This window comes from Rutilus rutilus (genome assembly GCF_951802725.1).
Source record: "Rutilus rutilus genome assembly, chromosome: 5".
NCBI lineage: Eukaryota > Metazoa > Chordata > Actinopteri > Cypriniformes > Leuciscidae > Rutilus > Rutilus rutilus.
Window position 1 is genome coordinate 34982248 of NC_140213.1, and position 18312 is coordinate 35000559.

The 18312-nt window shown below is 37.9% G+C and overlaps 2 protein-coding genes across 3 annotated transcripts in view; both read left to right on the plus strand.

Moving 5' to 3' along the window:
- Window positions 1-13014, plus strand: part of bicd1a (bicaudal D homolog 1a) — a 41252-nt gene extending 28238 nt beyond the window's left edge. Inside the window, exons 5-9 of one of the 2 annotated variants that reach the window (XM_084408541.1) lie at window positions 974-2083; window positions 2183-2334; window positions 3621-3831; window positions 7977-8052; window positions 10770-13014. In XM_084408541.1, the coding sequence (XP_084264667.1) occupies window positions 974-2083; window positions 2183-2334; window positions 3621-3831; window positions 7977-8024 (1521 nt within the window). In that variant the 3' untranslated portion in view covers window positions 8025-8052; window positions 10770-13014. The remainder of the gene's footprint in view (window positions 1-973; window positions 2084-2182; window positions 2335-3620; window positions 3832-7976; window positions 8053-10769) is intronic. The other variant, XM_084408542.1, reaches the window with a different exon arrangement.
- Window positions 13015-13230: 216 nt separating this feature from the next.
- Window positions 13231-18312, plus strand: part of fgd4a (FYVE, RhoGEF and PH domain containing 4a) — a 50981-nt gene continuing 45899 nt past the window's right edge. The window contains exon 1 of the mRNA XM_084409732.1: window positions 13231-13605. Coding sequence (XP_084265858.1) covers window positions 13494-13605 — 112 coding nt within the window. The 5' untranslated portion in view covers window positions 13231-13493. The remainder of the gene's footprint in view (window positions 13606-18312) is intronic.

Here is an 18312-nt window from a genome sequence, read left to right on the forward strand (position 1 = left end):
CCAAGGAGGCAAGGTTTGGCTGGTAAGTATTTCTTACTCACCTGCCGGTAGATGTTGTACAATATCTGGACCAAAAAATCATCTTTGTCCATTGGCAGCAATTGAAAAGTAGCTGTGTTCAGATGGAATAAGATAGGAAGCAGCATAAGTAAGAATTTTTCATTATATTATATTATCATAGCCAGCCGAACTGCTTTTTTTGCATTAACTTGTGTACTACTTTAGTTTATACTTGAAACTTGGCATTGTGTACTGCAAATATTCTTGACATATTATAAATTGCTTGTGCTGCCCACACACACAAAATAGCCGTGGCCATGATGATCAGCACTGGATCATCCGCAGCTAACTCAGGCACGGCGGCCATCTTGTTCGAGGACTCTGGAAGGGCGGCCATGACGGCTGGAGACTCTGGAAGGGCGGGTACAGCGAGACTGTCGTGTTCTAAACGCAGTTTTATAGTTTAATAACAAAATAAACATAACAAAACCACGGGAACCAGGGAACCAGCGAACCAGGGAACCAGCGAACCAGGGAACCAGCGAACCAGGGAACCAGCGAACCAGCGAACCAGGGAACCGATAACAGAATGAGCATCACCAAACGTACATCCAACAAAGGACAACACCAGACAAAGAACATGAGAAACAATAGGGTATACACTCAAGGGGAGATTGGCAAACAAGACATACCTGGGAACAATCAGGAACTAATCAACAAGAAAAACTACAAAGGACTACAAAACATAGCACAGAACAGGAAATAACAATAAAAAGTCCACACAAGGGGAACACAAGACAGGAATCATGACAACTGCATCCTTGCTGAATAAAAGTATTTAATTAATTTAAAAAATACTCTTACTGATCCCAAAATTTTGACAAAACGGTATAGTAAATAAATGGCTATGCTAACGATAGTATTTTAGACCTTCTTGGTATTTGCTAACTAGCTGTGTCTTCTTGTCTACTAGGTTGAGCGAGAGAAGGCGGTTCTGCTTGCCAACCTGCAGGAATCTCAAACTCAACTGCAGCACACGCAGGGCGCCTTAACTGAGCAACACAGTCGCGTTCACCGTCTTACTGAGTGTGTCAATGCTATGAAGCGCCTCCACAGCGACAAGGAGTTTGACACTGAGGAGTCTGAGAAGGCCGACGGGCCCATAAACGGTTGCTGTGAGTACGAGACGGACAACAATGGAATAGAGCTTCTGGAGTGCAAATACAGAGTTGCCGTGACTGAGGTCATTGACTTGAAGGCGGAGCTTAAGGCTTTGAAGGAAAAATATAACCAGTCTGTGGAGAGCCAATCAGAAGAAAGCAACCACAGCGAAGGGAAGGTCCAGGCTCTCGAAGAGCAGGTGAAATGTTTGGAGAAAGCCTGCCGTGAGGGCCGCGAGCGGGTTAGCAGTCTGGAAGCAGAGCTCCGGTGCGCTTCGGGTATGGCTAGCGAAAGTAACGGTATGCTGAACGCAGCTCAGGACGAGCTGGTTACATTTAGTGAGGAACTTGCTCAGCTCTACCACCATGTCTGCTTGTGCAACAACGAGACGCCGAACCGCGTCATGCTGGACTACTACCGCCAGAGCCGGGTCACGCGTAGCGGCAGTCTCAAAGGCCCCGAGGACCCAAGAGCCCTGCTTTCTCCACGTTTAGCTCGCCGTCTCGCGGCTGCTAACTCCTCAGACATGTCCAAGAGTCCTCAAGACTCTCCATCAAAGGAACCCCTTGGAGAAGGAACTAAAGGGGAAGCAGGAAGTCCCAACAGAACCCCCTTTGGTTCGCCAATCAATGGTTCATCTCATTCTCCCTCCCCAATACCAGAGACAGGTGATCTCCGCAGGGAGCCCATGAACATCTATAACCTCAACGCCATCATCCGTGACCAGATCAGGCACCTGCAGAAAGCTGTGGACCGCTCGCTCCAGTTGTCTAGGCAGAGGGCTGCGGCACGAGAGTTGGCGCCCATCCTTGATAAGGACAAGGAGATTTGCATGGAGGAGATCCTGAAACTCAAATCCCTCTTGAGCACCAAAAGAGAGCAGATTGCCACTTTGCGTCTTGTCCTGAAAGCCAACAAACAGGTACTGTAGAAGGTCAAGTTTATATGTTTTTGCTACACATCCCAATATCTCCTGTTGTGCTTGGTCTCAAATAAAAGCATATACACAACTTCTTTTTAGACTGCTGAGGGGGCCCTGGCGAACCTGAAGAGCAAATATGAGAATGAAAAGTCCATGGTGACGGAGACAATGATGAAGCTTAGAAATGAACTGAAGGCCCTCAAAGAAGACGCTGCCACCTTTTCCTCACTGAGGGCAATGTTTGCCACAAGGTACATTTTCGCCCATTATATGGTCTTACTATAATTGAGGACATCCAAATTGTAAATATTTTCTTTTTACATACACATTCCTGACCCTAACATTCCATGATTCTTCAAAAAATAGGTTTATCTTTGCAATCTTTCTTTAAAATGTACTCTGAAACTACTTTTCTGTTCATCTAGGTAGGAAATAATGTTAGCCAATGGCTAAATAGCCATTTATTTATTGTCATACTGTCGGTAAGAATGGGAGTCGATTTAGGCTCCGATTCCTCTTAACGATTCCATAAAGAGTTTTTTATTACTTTTACCGCATGTATTTACCTTATACATTTATACATTTCATTGCCAAATTATGAGATATTTTAATAACAAATGTATTTAAAGATGATTTAAGTAGACCTTTTATTTTGTTTATTGACTTAAAATGTCTTTTAGTACCAAAAATGGAATCCAATATTTAGCTTGAACTTTGTATTAAACAGCAATTATACTAAATAAATGAAAAAATGACAACATAACTAATTCTTTAATATTTATAAAAATAATACTGACAAAATGCATTATATGTAATTTTAGCTACACAATATCATATAAACAACTAGTCAAGCTAAGCTACATGTGTTTGAGTCACTAAAAAAATTACAATGGTTGTGCTGTATGTTTTTGACTCAGTGAAAAGTTTTTTTCCAGGTTGAATATTCTATTTCACTCTGAAATACATTGCAGTAGAAATATGCATTCCATATGCATGGTTTTGAAGTTTCCTTAGAGTTAAGATTCTAGACTATTACTCTTTTCTTAATTCTTGTACAGCAGTGGCTCAGAACCATTTTGACTCCATGGGCCCCCATAGTCCTCAACAATATTCAAATTCCCCATGGTTTTTCCAATTGTTTGTGATTTACTGGATAAGAATTAAGGAGAATGATTTTTACAAAATATTTTATAAATCGCAATTTCTACTCAACATATTTTAGAGCTTGTAATGTATATTCATTATAAAATGTCCTTGTTTTCTTTCTTTTTTATTCACATGACTTCTCCAGGTGCAAAAATCACTTATATAAAATATTCCGGTTTTCCAAGACCATGTGAATCTTGCAGTTCATTAAAAAAAAAGTTTTTGATCGGGTGAATTAAAATAATAAATATCTAAAAGCTTGTTTTGTCTTCTATCATTAAATCATTTCTAAGGCCCCCAGATTGAGAACCACTGTTGTACAGCATGTTCTGATGTTTTATGTTTAATCACTCTGAGTCATTTTTGAGGTTCTCTCTCCCTCTTTCTCTAGATGTGACGAGTACGTAACTCAACTGGATGAGATGCAGAGGCAGCTGGCTGCCGCTGAAGATGAAAAGAAGACTCTGAACTCCCTCCTCCGAATGGCCATTCAGCAGAAACTGGCCCTCACACAACGCCTGGAGGACCTGGAGTTTGACCACGAGCAGTCGTACTGTGGCCATGGAGGGAAAGTGCCAAGAATTAAGAGCAGCCCTCAAAAAGTAAGTCATCGAACTGCACTCACTGCTCCCCCTAGTCCCATTGCATCGGTTTCAAAACCTCCTTCCTGTCTATTCCAAAACAATACGGTTGCATCAGCCTGTAGCTCTCCTTCACTGGATGTTCCTACTCCATCCTCCTCCTGGACCTCCTCAGCCCAGCCGTTTTTCCTCGGCCAGTCGCAGTGGAACCTGGGCACTCAGACTTTGGTCTTAGACCCACAGACGTTGAGTGTAGAGTTTTGTCATATTGTTCATAGTGGAGACTCTGGCCAATCTGATGCTCACGTTCCCAGATCTGCTCCGACTTCCCCTTACCGTTCTCCTGTCCTGGGCGCTCGCCAACCGTCGCCACGTACTTTGAGATCTCGCATGCGCTCCAATGTGACTCAGTTCACGCCTTCGGCCGCTTCAAGAAACTCTCTAGTCCAGCCTGGGATTCCCAGAATCCCTAGTACTGACCCTCCAGTAGGTGACGCAGTTTAAGGACAGACTGGTTTCCATCTTATATGAATGTTTGATTCAACTCAGGGATACAATTGATACTACTTGAAATTTCAACAATTATGTTTTGCTAACTCTAGATACATTTGGGTCACATCATGGCTTTGTGAGATGTTACTTATTAATATAATGATGTATAAAAATAAGATTAAATCAAATAAATTGCACTACCTGTGTTTGATGTATTATTATTTTTGCGGACTGGGTAAGAAAACAGGTTTTTCCTAGCATAATTGCTGGAATCTGCATCAGTAATGTATTTGGATCATATTGAAAGAATTATTCCTTAAAGCGAAACAGGTATTGATTGGTGCATGTATCTGTTGGAATATCATCCCTGCATGTGTGCTTCCATTTCATGGCTTGATGAAATGGGTGCTACATACTGCATGCCAAGCAGTTAGTTTGTGTGATGGAGTTTTCAGTTGGTTTTTTTGCATTAGCAAACAGCACATCTGACATAACTATAGCTCCATCCACTGGTGACAGTGTGCATTTAAGGATAGAACAGTTACCTTTCCCTTTGTATCTATGTAGCATCAGTCTTGAAGCTTTGTGAGTGTTTCAAAGTGATTTATACTGGAATCTATAATCATATTAAACCTGTTCTAAAGATACATTCAAACTGCTTTGCCAGCTAACAGAAAATGCTCAGATCCCAAGGCACCCTGTATGATAAAATGTGCCAGAGAGAGCTGTTCTATTCATGGACGCGGCATATGGCAATGCAGGATCTGCCATATGCAACTGCAGGGATGAGTTCTTGCATATGCTGCCTGCTGCCCAGTTACTGCATTTCATTGAGCTGTAGAGTACAGAGCCACATATGTGTCATTCATTCATGAGTCATTCTATAAAACTGGTGCCTTTTCAAGAGTGATAAGGATTTCCTAATGATTTTAAACATTCTCTCATGCTCGTGTGTTTACGATTTAAACAAATGTATTGTGCCATCTCAAGCTAAATGTATGAATTTGAATGTATTTTAACAAGGTTAAAGGGTTAGTTCACCCAAAAATTGAAATCCTGTCTTTAATTACTCACCCTCATGTCGTTCCAAACACATAAGACTTTCGTTCATCTTCGAAACACAATTGAAGATGTTTTTGATGAAATCTGAGAGCTTTCTGTCCTTCCAATGACAAGCTACGCAACTACCACTTTGACGCTTCATAAAGTTCATAAAGAGATCGTAAAAATATGAATTAGGCAGTTTAGCCCAAATTTTATGAAGAGACACAATCCCTTTATATAATGAAGATATAAAGATTCATCAAGATATGGTAAACGGAGGCTCAAGCTTGTACGCTTGATGCGCGAGAACCAATGAGGTTCATTCTCGTGTTACACAGCACATTTGAGCTTCTGCGAGAAACAATGAGGTTTGTTCTCACGCATCAAGTTCGGTTGAGCTTCTGTTTATGTTCGCTGATCAATGTTTATATTTATATTACTGTATATTTTTTATTTAAATCAATGAATATTAAATAAATGTAATCCCATTAATCCTCCATCCTTTCAGGAAAGTAACACTTCTTGTCCACTCACTCATTTATTAACTAAAATCTAAAAATATAGAGAGAAATGCTACCTTTCATTTACATATTTCTTCATCAAAATGTGAATATTTGCTAATGTAGCAAAGAGAATGACAGAAAAGCATTCTTGTGACAAAAGATTTCAAAATTTGCAACAAATAATGGATGACAACCTTTACTGTCATATATAATACAAAAATGGCACTCGCTTTTTAGAATGACCTTTGTTTAAGGAGCTGTGGGCCAAAAAGCATTTGACAAGTCGAAGGTTCACAACATCAGAACATCTGTGTTAGCATTGCTCAGTCAAGACTGACCGAGATGGTATCATGCTATCATGCAGTTCTGATGGTAGACAGCGGTTACATTTACATGTAAAGACAAGCCTTTGGAAAAGAGAGGTGTTTTTCCTAGGAGTGTTCAGAGATTTCAGGTCTAGTTTCGTTTTCTAATATAGCTGTTTTCTGTGCCTTGCATAAAGATATGTGATGTGTATATAATGTGACTCAGTGGATAGTGTTTGTAAATCACAGAGTTCTACTGTAGTGTAATGGAAACCAGTCTGATCCGCTTCACCTGTGTCACCTTGACGTAATATGTCACAATGTACAGTATGTCAAATAAATCAATTACATTCATGCTCTAGAGGCGTAACACTTTTATAAATAGATTACAACAGTGGCGATACCCCGTAACATAAAAACACTTTTTATTACTCTGGTAATGTTGCTCCGTAAAGAGCAGTGGACGTTTCCAATCTCTGCCTGCAGGTGTCAGTGTTTCTAAATTTCACAACCTTTGCCCATTACTGAACGTGTCAAATGCTGTTTTGCCCATGTTAATCAAACCACAAACCTCTCTCACAGAGTAGTTTTTTTAATATATTTTTTTTATATTGGGGCTGTAGATAGAATTGTTTGCTGTATGGAGATGGTTATGTCAGTAATGCATTTATACCAAACAACCGCCCATTCCAACCTAACAAGTGCATAGCAAAGTTTTCCAAAATGTATATAATGCCTTAGCAGTTGCATAGCAATGCCCTGACAACCACACATAAAACCCTAGCATCATGATGACGAGTTTTGCACAGGAACTACTCACATTGAAATGGGAAAATTTAATTAATGAATTTAAATGTCTACATATTGCTTTAGATGTGTATATGTGCTCTTAGCTAGACAGCATCACCTATAATGTTTTAAACCTTACTTTTTGTCTTGTTAAATGTGTAAACGTGTGTATATGCACTCTCATTAACAAAGCTGCAACACTGTAGCATATCATTTGTGCCTGACACATGCTGTTTAAAAGTTTGAAGTCTGTAAGATTTTTATTTTTTTTAAAGAAACTAATACATTTAATTAGAAAAGATGCATTAAATTAATTGAAAGTGACAGTAAGGACATTTGTAAAGATTTATATTTCAAATACATACTGTTGAATATCTTTCTAAAAAAAAGTATCAGTTTCCACAAAAATACTATGCAGCACAACTGTTTTCAACATTGCTAAGCAGCGAATCAAAATCAGAATGATTTCTGAAGGATCATGTGACACTGATGACTGGAGTAATGATGCTGAAAATTCAGCTTTACAATCACAGCAATAAATTACATTCTAAAATAGTTTCAATTAGAAAACGGTTATTTTAATTTGTAATAATATTTCACAATTGAACTGTTTTTACTGCATTTTTAATCAAACAAATACAGCTTTAGTGAGCGTAAGGACTTCTTTCAAAAACATTACAAAAATCTTACCGACCCCAAACGTTTGAACGATAGTATTTCTCTGTTTAACAGAAGGTGATACTACCTTGCTTTCCTTTTATCTTTGTACCTGGCATTCCTCATGAATGTACGCTAATATTATATAGATGTTAGTTATTATAACAGCTCATAATATCGTGTTACTTTCTCTCATTCTACATGCTCTGCGTGTGATTCTGCATGAGATTTAACACATAAAACCACACCCATGCTTGTTAGGCCATACTGTTTTCAGCGTATTCACTTCTCGTCTCTGTGCCCATGTCTGTGTTTGTGTCACTAACCCTGACTGTCACACCTCTGTATATTTGTCTAATTTATCAGTCTCTCTTAGATTGTCAGCAGCCTTCTGCCTCAGTACCGCCAACCTCCCCACAACTGAGGCGTGGGAGGGCATCTACGGGCCACAGGTAACCCGTCCTTTGGAGGAACTCGCTCTATACTGCGTACTCTCTTTCACACTATTTCTCACAGAGACAAATGTCACACCTACTGTAGGGTCATGCATTCACAAGTATTGTTAACAGCACCACCCACTTGGTCACACTTTTACAATGCAATTGAAAAACACTACTGATTAAAAGTTTGGAATAATTAAAAAAATTTATGATGCTGATTTGGTGCTTAAGAAACATATTTTTTTTATCATTATCAATGTTGAAAATAAATGATTTTATTAAGCAAGGATGCATGAAATTGTTTAAAAGTGACAGTAAACACTTTTATAAAGTTACAAAAGAGTTCTACTTTAACACTGATAATAATAAGAACCATTATTATCAACTGAGCACCAACAATAAGTGCACCAAATCAGTATATTAGAATGATTTCTGAATGATCATGTGACACTGAAGTCTGGAGTAATGGCTGCTGGAAATTCAGCTTTAACATTACAGGAATAAATTACATTTTAATGTATATTTAAATACAGAACTGCACATAAATGCTGCCTTGGTGAGTCGTCGCCATTTTAAGAAACAACTAAGCAACCTTAAAACCGGAGTAGCAAAACAGTATCAGACTCAAATATAAAATAGTCAAACAAAAGTGGCAAAACAGCATCAGACTCAAATATAAAATAGTAAAACCAACCTAAGAATAGAGATCAATGTGCTAAAGGCTGGTAGGGTGACCAGATGAGATTGGCTGAAATTCGGGACGTTGTTCGGATGACGGGTAGTCCTACTATGATATTAGACTACATAGCCTATTATAAAAGATAATGAATTTCAAAACTGAACCAAACATATTTTTATTCAAAGATCAACAGTCTGTCATTAGTCTTTAGTCTGCCACAAAAAAACAACAACATTAAAATCATGACCTCAAATGTCATTGTGAAAAAAAAACAAAAAAACAATGACTGTTTGTAACAGTGCGTAAATCAGACCTTTCAGGCTATAGCCTAACGCTAATAAGCATTATGCCAATATTATTATTACAACTAAATTGTCGGTCATTAAATAAGAAAACGAAATAATTGTGTAGATGATTTGCTTCGTGTAACCCGACATCAGACATTAGGCCGAAGTATTTTTTTGCACACAGTGCCGCGACCAATCAATCACTACTTTACGACTGACTTTTTAGCAACGTGTTGGGGTTCGAAAATAATTAATGAAAATTAGCTTATCAATCAATCTTTGTAGAACTTCAAAAAAAGACACAAAAAAAGATGCTGCAACCAATGAGCAGCCGGCGGGGGCTGGGCAACTCAACCTCCACGGACAGTTTTTAATGTTTATCAGACAATACCTACTCAAGATTTTGCTTTAGTATAATTTTTTGGACAATTAGGGCCGGATTCGAGATTCGAGACAACAGCTTAGATTTCGGGACTGTCCCGAATTTTTCGGGACGTCTGGTCACCCTGTAGGCAGGAGCTAAGTTATGTAGAGATTTAAAAACAAAAAGTAGAATTTTAAAATCTATTCTCTGCCGAACTGGCTGCCAGTGTAGAGATTTGAGAATCGGAGAGATGTGTTCAAATTTGCGACACTTATGAATAAGTCTGGCCGCAGCATTTTGGACTAACTGAAGACGAGCAATTTGAGAACTTGATATACCGCAATATAAGGAATTTCAGTAATCTAGCCGAGACGTTATAAATGCATGACCAGCCAATTTCCAGAGTTTTCGGAGTGAGAAAGCCTTTGATTTTAGAAAGTAGACGAAGTTGGTTGAAACTGGAACTGATTACGGATGAAATGGTCAACAAGAACACCTAAGTTCCGCACCCCTGGGGATTTAAAAGCCGAAAGACTCTCTAAATCAGGGCTTATACACTGAGAATTTTCATTTGGGCTGAAAACAATGACCTCAGTCTTGTCTTCATTTAGAAAGAGGAAATTTTGGGCTAGCCATGCTTTAACCTCCTCTAAGCATAGCAGAAGAGAATGTATCGCTACAGGGTTGTTTCTCTTGATTGGAATATAAATGTGGGTGTCGTCCGCATAAAAATTAAATGGTACACCATGTTTCCTTAGAATAGCGCCTAGAGGTAGCATGTAGAGAGAAAAAAGAGAAGGAGCCAAAATAGAGCCCTGTGAAAGACCACAGGTGGAGCTGGAGAAATTACCCATCTTTACTAAAAACTTTCGGTCAGACAGGTATGACTGAAACCATGTCAGAACAAAAGCTGTTAGACCCACCCAAGACTCTAGTCTAGATAAAAGAGTAGGGTTGTCAATGGTATCAAAAGCTGCCGAAAGATCTTAGAGAACAAGAACCACATTATCTCCGGAATCAGTGGAGAGATAAATATCATTTAACATTTGTTAACATTGACTTCTTTAACATTTAACCATTTTAATGATTCCAAACTTTTGACCGGTGGTGTATGCAAATAAGAAATGAAGATGCCCTCTCATCCCTATGCCGACAACATTCCTTTATTCCCAAACACTTTGCCTGCTTAAAAGCTAGCTTTTGCATGTGCCCCTGTGTGTCTGTCAAAAGTGAGTTAATGATTATGTCAGAGCTACTGAATTATTTACATGATTCTTTTTCTATAGCAATTCCTCCAGTTTAACAGGGAACAGGATATGGCGATTTCATTTTACACCAACTTATGATCTCTGTTTCTCTTTCTTTCTCTCTTCTGGCTGTGCCGTGTGTCTCTTGGTAGTCTTAAAGTGTTGTTAGCTCTTCAAGAGGACCAGATACCTGCGGCCAACTCCAGACTTCCATGTGACCCTTTCAAATGTCTGGCCCATCATTCTCATCTTTTTGGCCCTTAGCCTCCTGTCAATCAACTGTCAGTGGCCTATCCTTACAGAGACAGATGAAGGGGGCGGAGCACATCAGTCAATCATGACCTCCAGCCAATCAGATGCCCCTCTCCATGTGTGATTGATCCCAGAGGAGCCCAACTTAATTTCTCCCCCAATCACTGAGATTGGATGATTATTCAATGGTGCTTATTGTGAAAGTACTAATTATCATGTTGAGAGCAAACGGAAATGGATTGATGCACTTATTTATCTATTTATTATTTTATTTATTTATTTGCGTTTTTGTGTGTTTATTTTAAAATATTATTTGTGGTATGTCTGATTATTTGGATATGAATATGGTTTTGGATACGGATACAGCTTCGCTTGAAAATACACTTTTTTAAACCACAAAAATAGTGTTAATTACATCAACCCAGGAGTACATTACAGTATGCCATTATCAGTCTAAGCTAATATTAGACTTTCAAAACGCACAAAAAAGTGTGACATAATAGAAAGAGATGTTTGAATGGTTGAATATAGGTTATACTGGTTAAATGGACTATTGAGACGTAACTTTCAACAAGTAGAAACAATGTTCAATGTGATATTCGAGTGACTTTTATCTCGACCTTCTAGCTCCTGAGGTGATGTTTGCGTTTCAGTGATTTGCTCTCAGCTTCTTTAACGTAATTGCACATGGAATTTGTTTCTTTGTCCTTTTTTAACCGTTTATTGCTCTGCATATGCATAAAGATTATATTTTATACCTTAATTGTTTTTTTCTATCGCTGAAGTGATGTCAGATAAGTCTTTGAGGTTTGAGTGGACATGTAGGCCTAGTTTAGTACCCGATGGGGCAAAAATCATGTTTGAGGAAGTGGCGTTATAGCTTGAATGGGGCTTGATCCCAGTGCGCTGCTAAATTTGAACATGAAGTGGGTTTATTACTCTCAGATCTGCTCCATAAACAACATACATATTAGTATCCCATATTCACTAGAATCTCTCTTTACATATCTCCTCCTCTCTCGGTTTTATTTTCTCTTTAAGTTATATCTAATCTTGACCTTATATAAAGCACAAACATATTTATCTATGCATTTTGAAACAGGCACAGGATCATTTTAAATCATTTGGTCATCTCTCCTCCAATCACACCGTGATTTGTACCAGCAGGATTAAATATCGGATGTCATTGTTTTTATACAGCAGTAAACCACAAAAACACATTTTCAGTCTCATTGAATGACTGAAAGGTTATTAATGTGTCTAAATGAAGAGTACAATCAGCAGCTTCTCAAAGCATAACTATCTCCATTGTGGAACTAGAACAAAGCTCAGTCTATGTAATGACATACAAAGAACGATTTAAGATAAATGGTCTCATTCACATTCTCTTTTAGCTCCCAGTTCTCAGTTTCTGTTCAGTCTAACCCATTCATTTGGTGTTTTAGACTACCGGTATGTTCATTTCTTTTTTCGAGCATTTCCGATAAGACAAGAGGAGTTTCAGTTTTATTAACTACAGATTGTGGTAGATTTTCTGCCTCTGAAGTGAAATATCGTGAATAACACCCACAATGTCACATGGTGTGGACTGGTGAAAGCATGATCTTGCCGCTGGATATTTTTGTGTATACGGTTATAAGCCACATAAGTTTTTCGTGAAATAAAATTTAAAAATAACACTGACTCCTGTCCTGATTATATGAGACAAGATGTGTTTGAAAGTTTTTTTTTTTTTTTTTTGTGCATAGCCTAGTATATCACATCACACATGTACACCTTGTGTTTGCACCAAGGTCTAGTCTAGAGGACTGAGTAAAATAAGCTAAAACATTTTATTGCTTTAGAATTATTGATTTTATAAAACTGTTGCCACAAAAAAAGTAAAAGCACTTTTATTTTATACGTTTTCTTTACAATTTCTGTATATTTTATAATTTTCTAATTCTTTTTTTTTTAATAACCCCAATCAACTATAGTGTACAACAGTCTCTAATTTGATTGGCTAAGCCGTGTTTAGGTGAACATGCAGGATCAAAAAGATTCGACTCTCTGAGACCCAAACATAGCTTTTTTTCTTGCAGAAAATGATTGCCTAACCTTCTTAATTTTTAACTATTTATTTATTTATTTTATTTTATTTTATTACCCTTTATAGTCTACAGTTTGTTTTTTAGTCAAGTTATTCTTCAAAGCAGAGAATCCCCCTGGCAAGGATTAAAATTTCGGCACAACAACCTGTCCTCTAATTTCATTGGAAGCGGTATTCAAAAGATTCGACTCATTGATTTATCAAATTTCCACAAACTAATGTTTTGAGGTCGGTAAATCAAAATAAACAGTAGGGGGTCAGATGAGCACAGAGGAAATGACTGGACCAATCGTGTTATCAGAGCGGTTGAGGGCGGTGATATGGGCTGATAAAGCGGTAATGATTAACTACGTGCGGTGAACTACTTTTGGCAGTCAAAGAATCTGAGAAAAACACTAAAACCGAGCGTCTCGCTTTACTTTTACGTAACACTAGAGACTGTCGCAGACAAGGACTTCGCTGAAATGCTGTGTGGTCGTACAACGACCGTTTTTTTTATGTACAAAGGATTCAATTTGTAAAACAAGTCTTTTAAATGTTGGAACGGACTAAAGAAAACATGAGTGAATTGAGGAGAAACGCTATCAGGAGGAAGTCTAAGCCGAAGAAGACAGGAGGGTCGGCGGAGGAATGCCCGGAATCATCAGGTGAGTGCAGCGGTCAGGTGTGACCGGATAGTCCGTTTATGGGCTTATCCTTATCATGTCAAACGTCCAATACACCGGATACATTTGTCAGCCTTCTGGAAAAACTGCTATCTTGTCAGGCTTGTGGAAATATTTTCTTCTGCCAGTTTGAAAAAATGATTAGAAATGACAGCATGTGATAACGACACACTTCTGATAGATAGGCCCTATAGCTACATCTTTTTTTAATGATTTTTTAGGTGTGCGATATATGACCAAAAACGTCATATCAGGAGTAGCCTAATTGTATTACTGTACTTCTCCTGCCCTCTATAAGCTGCGATGATATACATTTATAAGTAATAAATGATAGGCCTATACAGATTTAACATTATATCGTTGCCACGGCTATATCGTCTTAATTATCAGCCCTTGACATGTTTTTACTTGCAAAATATTTGTGTATTTGAACCCACAGAATGTTTATTATTAATATGAATTAATTATTAATAAAATATTTGTAATTATTTTTGATATTCAGATAAATGTTTTACATGTAGGCATACTTATGTATGTATATATATATATATGTGTGTATATGTATGTATGTGTATATATATATATATATATATATATATATATATATATATATATACACATAAGTATGCCTACATGTAAAACATTTATCTGAATATATATAAATATTAAAAAAATAAACGGCAACAGATCTACTTTTTGAGGTGTCCTTTTAGTTCTTAGTTTTAATATAAAACCAGTTCATACCAAATTTATGTGCTCAAAAATTTCATGATCGTAGTTTGCCTTAATCTCTGACAGCACACAAGAGATTTGGGAAAGTGCATTGGAATAAATGCCAGACTCCATTTTCTTCTTTGGAAGTTTGTACTGTAAGCTCAGGATATGAGACTGAACAAGTCCCAACGGGTTGCGTTACAGAGTTTGCGTTGCAATAGTGACATGTCTCATCTCTGACTTTATGAACCAGCATGCATAATTCTGTAGCTGAAGGTCAGGGAATGTGCAAGAACTGGATTGAGTCAGTCTATGTTTTTAGGGATAACAGCCTACTGTCAAGAATACTCTGCTTGGCACAGTACAAACACTGATGTATAGAAGTCAATTGGTGCCATAGAGTCCAGTGTGACTGTGACTGGATGAATGCCAATGCATCATTTGCCTTTCAACAAAAGCAAAACATTGTTATCCTTTGGATATTGTTGCATATTAATTCAATTTTAAGGTTCTATTTTAATTGATTTAGGTCAGGCAAAAAGTGATTTGATTATCTCTATAATACAGTGTTTATTCTTAAGGCCGGCTATTCACTATTGTCAGTTCAGAGAACTCTTGGTACTGTATCTTATTGAAGAGGCTGCAGTTGGTGACCCGGTCTCATTTATTTATCTGGTGAAGATCCACTTTCTGTGCTTGTTATCTTTACTCTCCAGTGAATCGGAATGAGCATGAGGAGCTCACAGTGGAGTTACTTTGTTGTTGATGTCTTTGGGAGTTGAATAGCCTAGTTAGAAGTTAGATCTTTGCTGATTCACATAGCTCTAAGGAGGAATTTGTTTAGTTAATTAGCTTCCAACATGTGGAAATATCCAACATGATATGTTCCAACATGTGAAACTATGCAAAAATACAAACTGCAATATCTCCAACATTACCAAACAATTCTGTACAATTTATAGTAGAATTTATAATATATTAGAGATGATCAGGGGGCGTATTTATGTTTATCTTACCACTAAAAGTTCACCTAAATAGCTGTAAAAGTAGCTAAAGACATTTACATTTTTACATTTAAGCATTTAGCAGACGCTTTCATGCAAAGCAACTTACAAATGAGGAGGGCAATAGAAGCAATCAAACCAACAATAGGGCAACAATATGCAAGTGCTGTGACTAGTCCCAGTGCTGTCATGACAACTCTCTGGAGATTGGTATGGTAATAGCAAATGGACTGCATTTATATAGCGCTTTCACAGACCTATGGCCACCAAAGCACCTTACATATAGCCTCACATTCACCCACCGACAGCGGTGTCAGCCATGCAAGGCACCATCCAGCTCGTGGGGAGCAGCTGGGGTTAGGTGTCTTGCTGATGGACACCTCGACACTTGGTCAGGTGGAACCGGGGATTGAACCACCAACCTTCCGGTTTGTAGACAACCTACATGAACCACTGAGCCACTACCAAGACTTGCTACTGCCAATACATTCACAGACGTCGCTGATTGTGTAAGACGTGTTGCTGACATAAATAAGCGCACATGTTACATATATGATTTAACCCCTGTAGTAGATCTATACTGGTGGAGCTGGGGAAGGTGGAGGTTTCTGAAAGCGCACTGCATACTGCGTTTTGACAATGATGTCGTCTGTACGCAGAAAGATCAAAGGAAAAACTTCTCAGTTTTAAAGGGTTAGTTCACCCAAAAATTAAAATTCTGTCAGTAATTACTCACCCTCATGTTGTTCCAACCGCGTAAGACCTTCGTTCATCTTCGGAACACAAATTAAGCTATTTTTGATGAAATCTGAGCCATGTTTCACTCCTCCATAGGCTTCTATGTGACCGAAACTTGCTGGCCCAGAAAAGTTATTAAAGAGATCGTTAATATAGTCCAAGTGACTCCAGTGGCTCAATCTTAAGTATATCAAGCGACGAGAATACTTTTTGTGCGCAAAAACAAACAAAAATAACGACTTTATTCCACTATTCATTTCCTTCTCTCTGGACCTCTAATTGGTTCGCGTAGTGTTTTTGCGCAGCGCGTCTGTGTTACACGTCACCACGTAGGCTCACTATTGGCCGACGCCGGTCATGTGTGTGTTGCGTGATGACGTGCAACACAGACGCCAGCGCAAAAACACTACGAGGCCCAGAGAGAAGGAAATGAAAAGTGGAATAAAGTCGTTATTTTTGTTTGTTTTTGTGCACAAAAAGTATTCTCGTCGCATGATAAACTTAATGTAGTGCCACTGTAGTTACTTGGACTATTTTAACGATGTTTTAATAACTATTCTGGGCCGGTGAGTTTCGGTCACACTGGAAGCCTATGGAGGAGTCAAAATTCTGTCAGATTTCATCAAAAATATCTTAATTTGTGTTCCGAAGATGAACGAAAGACTTACATGGTTGGAACAACATGAGGGTGAGTAATTACTGACAGAATTTTCATTTTTGGGTGAACTAACCCTTTAAGCATATCGTTGTTGTGTAAACGTACCCAAAGATTGGTCAAGTGATGATGAAACAGATGTGTCTTCAGCTGTTTCTTGAAAATGGCTAAAGACTCGAGTTGAGATGGGTAGGTCATTCCACCAGCTTGGAACAGTCAAGGTAAAGGTCAGTGAAAATGATTTTGTCCCTCTTTGGGATGGTACCACAAGAAAGAAAGAAAGAAAGAATAAATAGAGTTGACTGCATAAACAGGAAAAAGCATAGCTATTTCCTCAGCTATTTCCTGAAATTTATGCTCTATGTATTTTTAGAAATGCTTTTCTCTTCAAACTTTTGGGATTTGATTAAATGAGCTAGTTTTTGTTAGTTTCCACTTACACAAGTTGTTGTTAAAGGTAACTATTAACTGTTGGTGGCACTTCACTAAATCCCATGTTTCCTCTGAGACACTGAAGTCAGTGTTTTAGAGGTTTCGGGTCAGACTCGGGTAAGACGGATCTGTTGTCGCAACATCACCAGACCCAAAGACTTTGTTGTGAATCGTATATTCTGGAGTAGCAGGGCTGTAGTTTGTGATGTGAGAGATATGATTGAGAGGGGCGATAAATAACTCATGGACTTATGTAACTCATACACACCCTTCATTATCCTCCAGTAAATATTTAAGGATGAGTTAAATAGTCACGGGAAATTGGTCATTATTTCAGCTTTAACACTGAGATATAGACTAAAACAAATATTGTCATGTCAGCAAAGAATTGACATAATACTCTTAGCTTTAGGGATGTTACTCGACATAGCTTTTTAAAGGCAGGTACACATGTAGAAACATCCAGTAGGTGGCAGTATGATATAAAAAAAAATATAAAAAAAATGTGCCCAGAGGCTAATGGACATTTCTGATGCTATTTCTAAATTGAGACATAAAGCTTAGTGTTAACAGAGTAGCTTCTGCTGTGTATGTTTGTGTCAGGACTGTTTATTTTTCCTGTAAATATTTCCTTCAAATGTTAAAGATAATCTTATATCTTGCATCTTTTTTTATATTTCATCTTCCCCCTTTCTTGGTATACATCAAAAAAAAAAATATATATATATATAATAATCAGCTTTTTTATCACAGGAATAAATAACATTTTAAAATGTATTAAAAATAGATATTTATAATTATAATTTCTAACAACATTCATGTTTTAACATATGCTTGATCAAATAAATGCAAGATATTTCTTTCAAAAACATGAAGAAGGAAACAACATTTAACCTGTAGTGCAGACAGGACCACTCAAAGTGATTTTAGTTTTCACAAAGGAGTGTTTTAATTACTCGATATTTTCCCATGTAAATGCACAGGGGAGGGTTCATCACATTAGTTACACTGTTGTTGTTGTTGTTGTTGTTGTTGTGGTTTTTTGGGGGGGGGGTATATTCATGAGAAAGTCCTATAAGGTCAATTCAAAATGACGCACTTCCTGTCAGTTTCTGATGATAGGGAGGTGACTTCCATTCTTGCCTA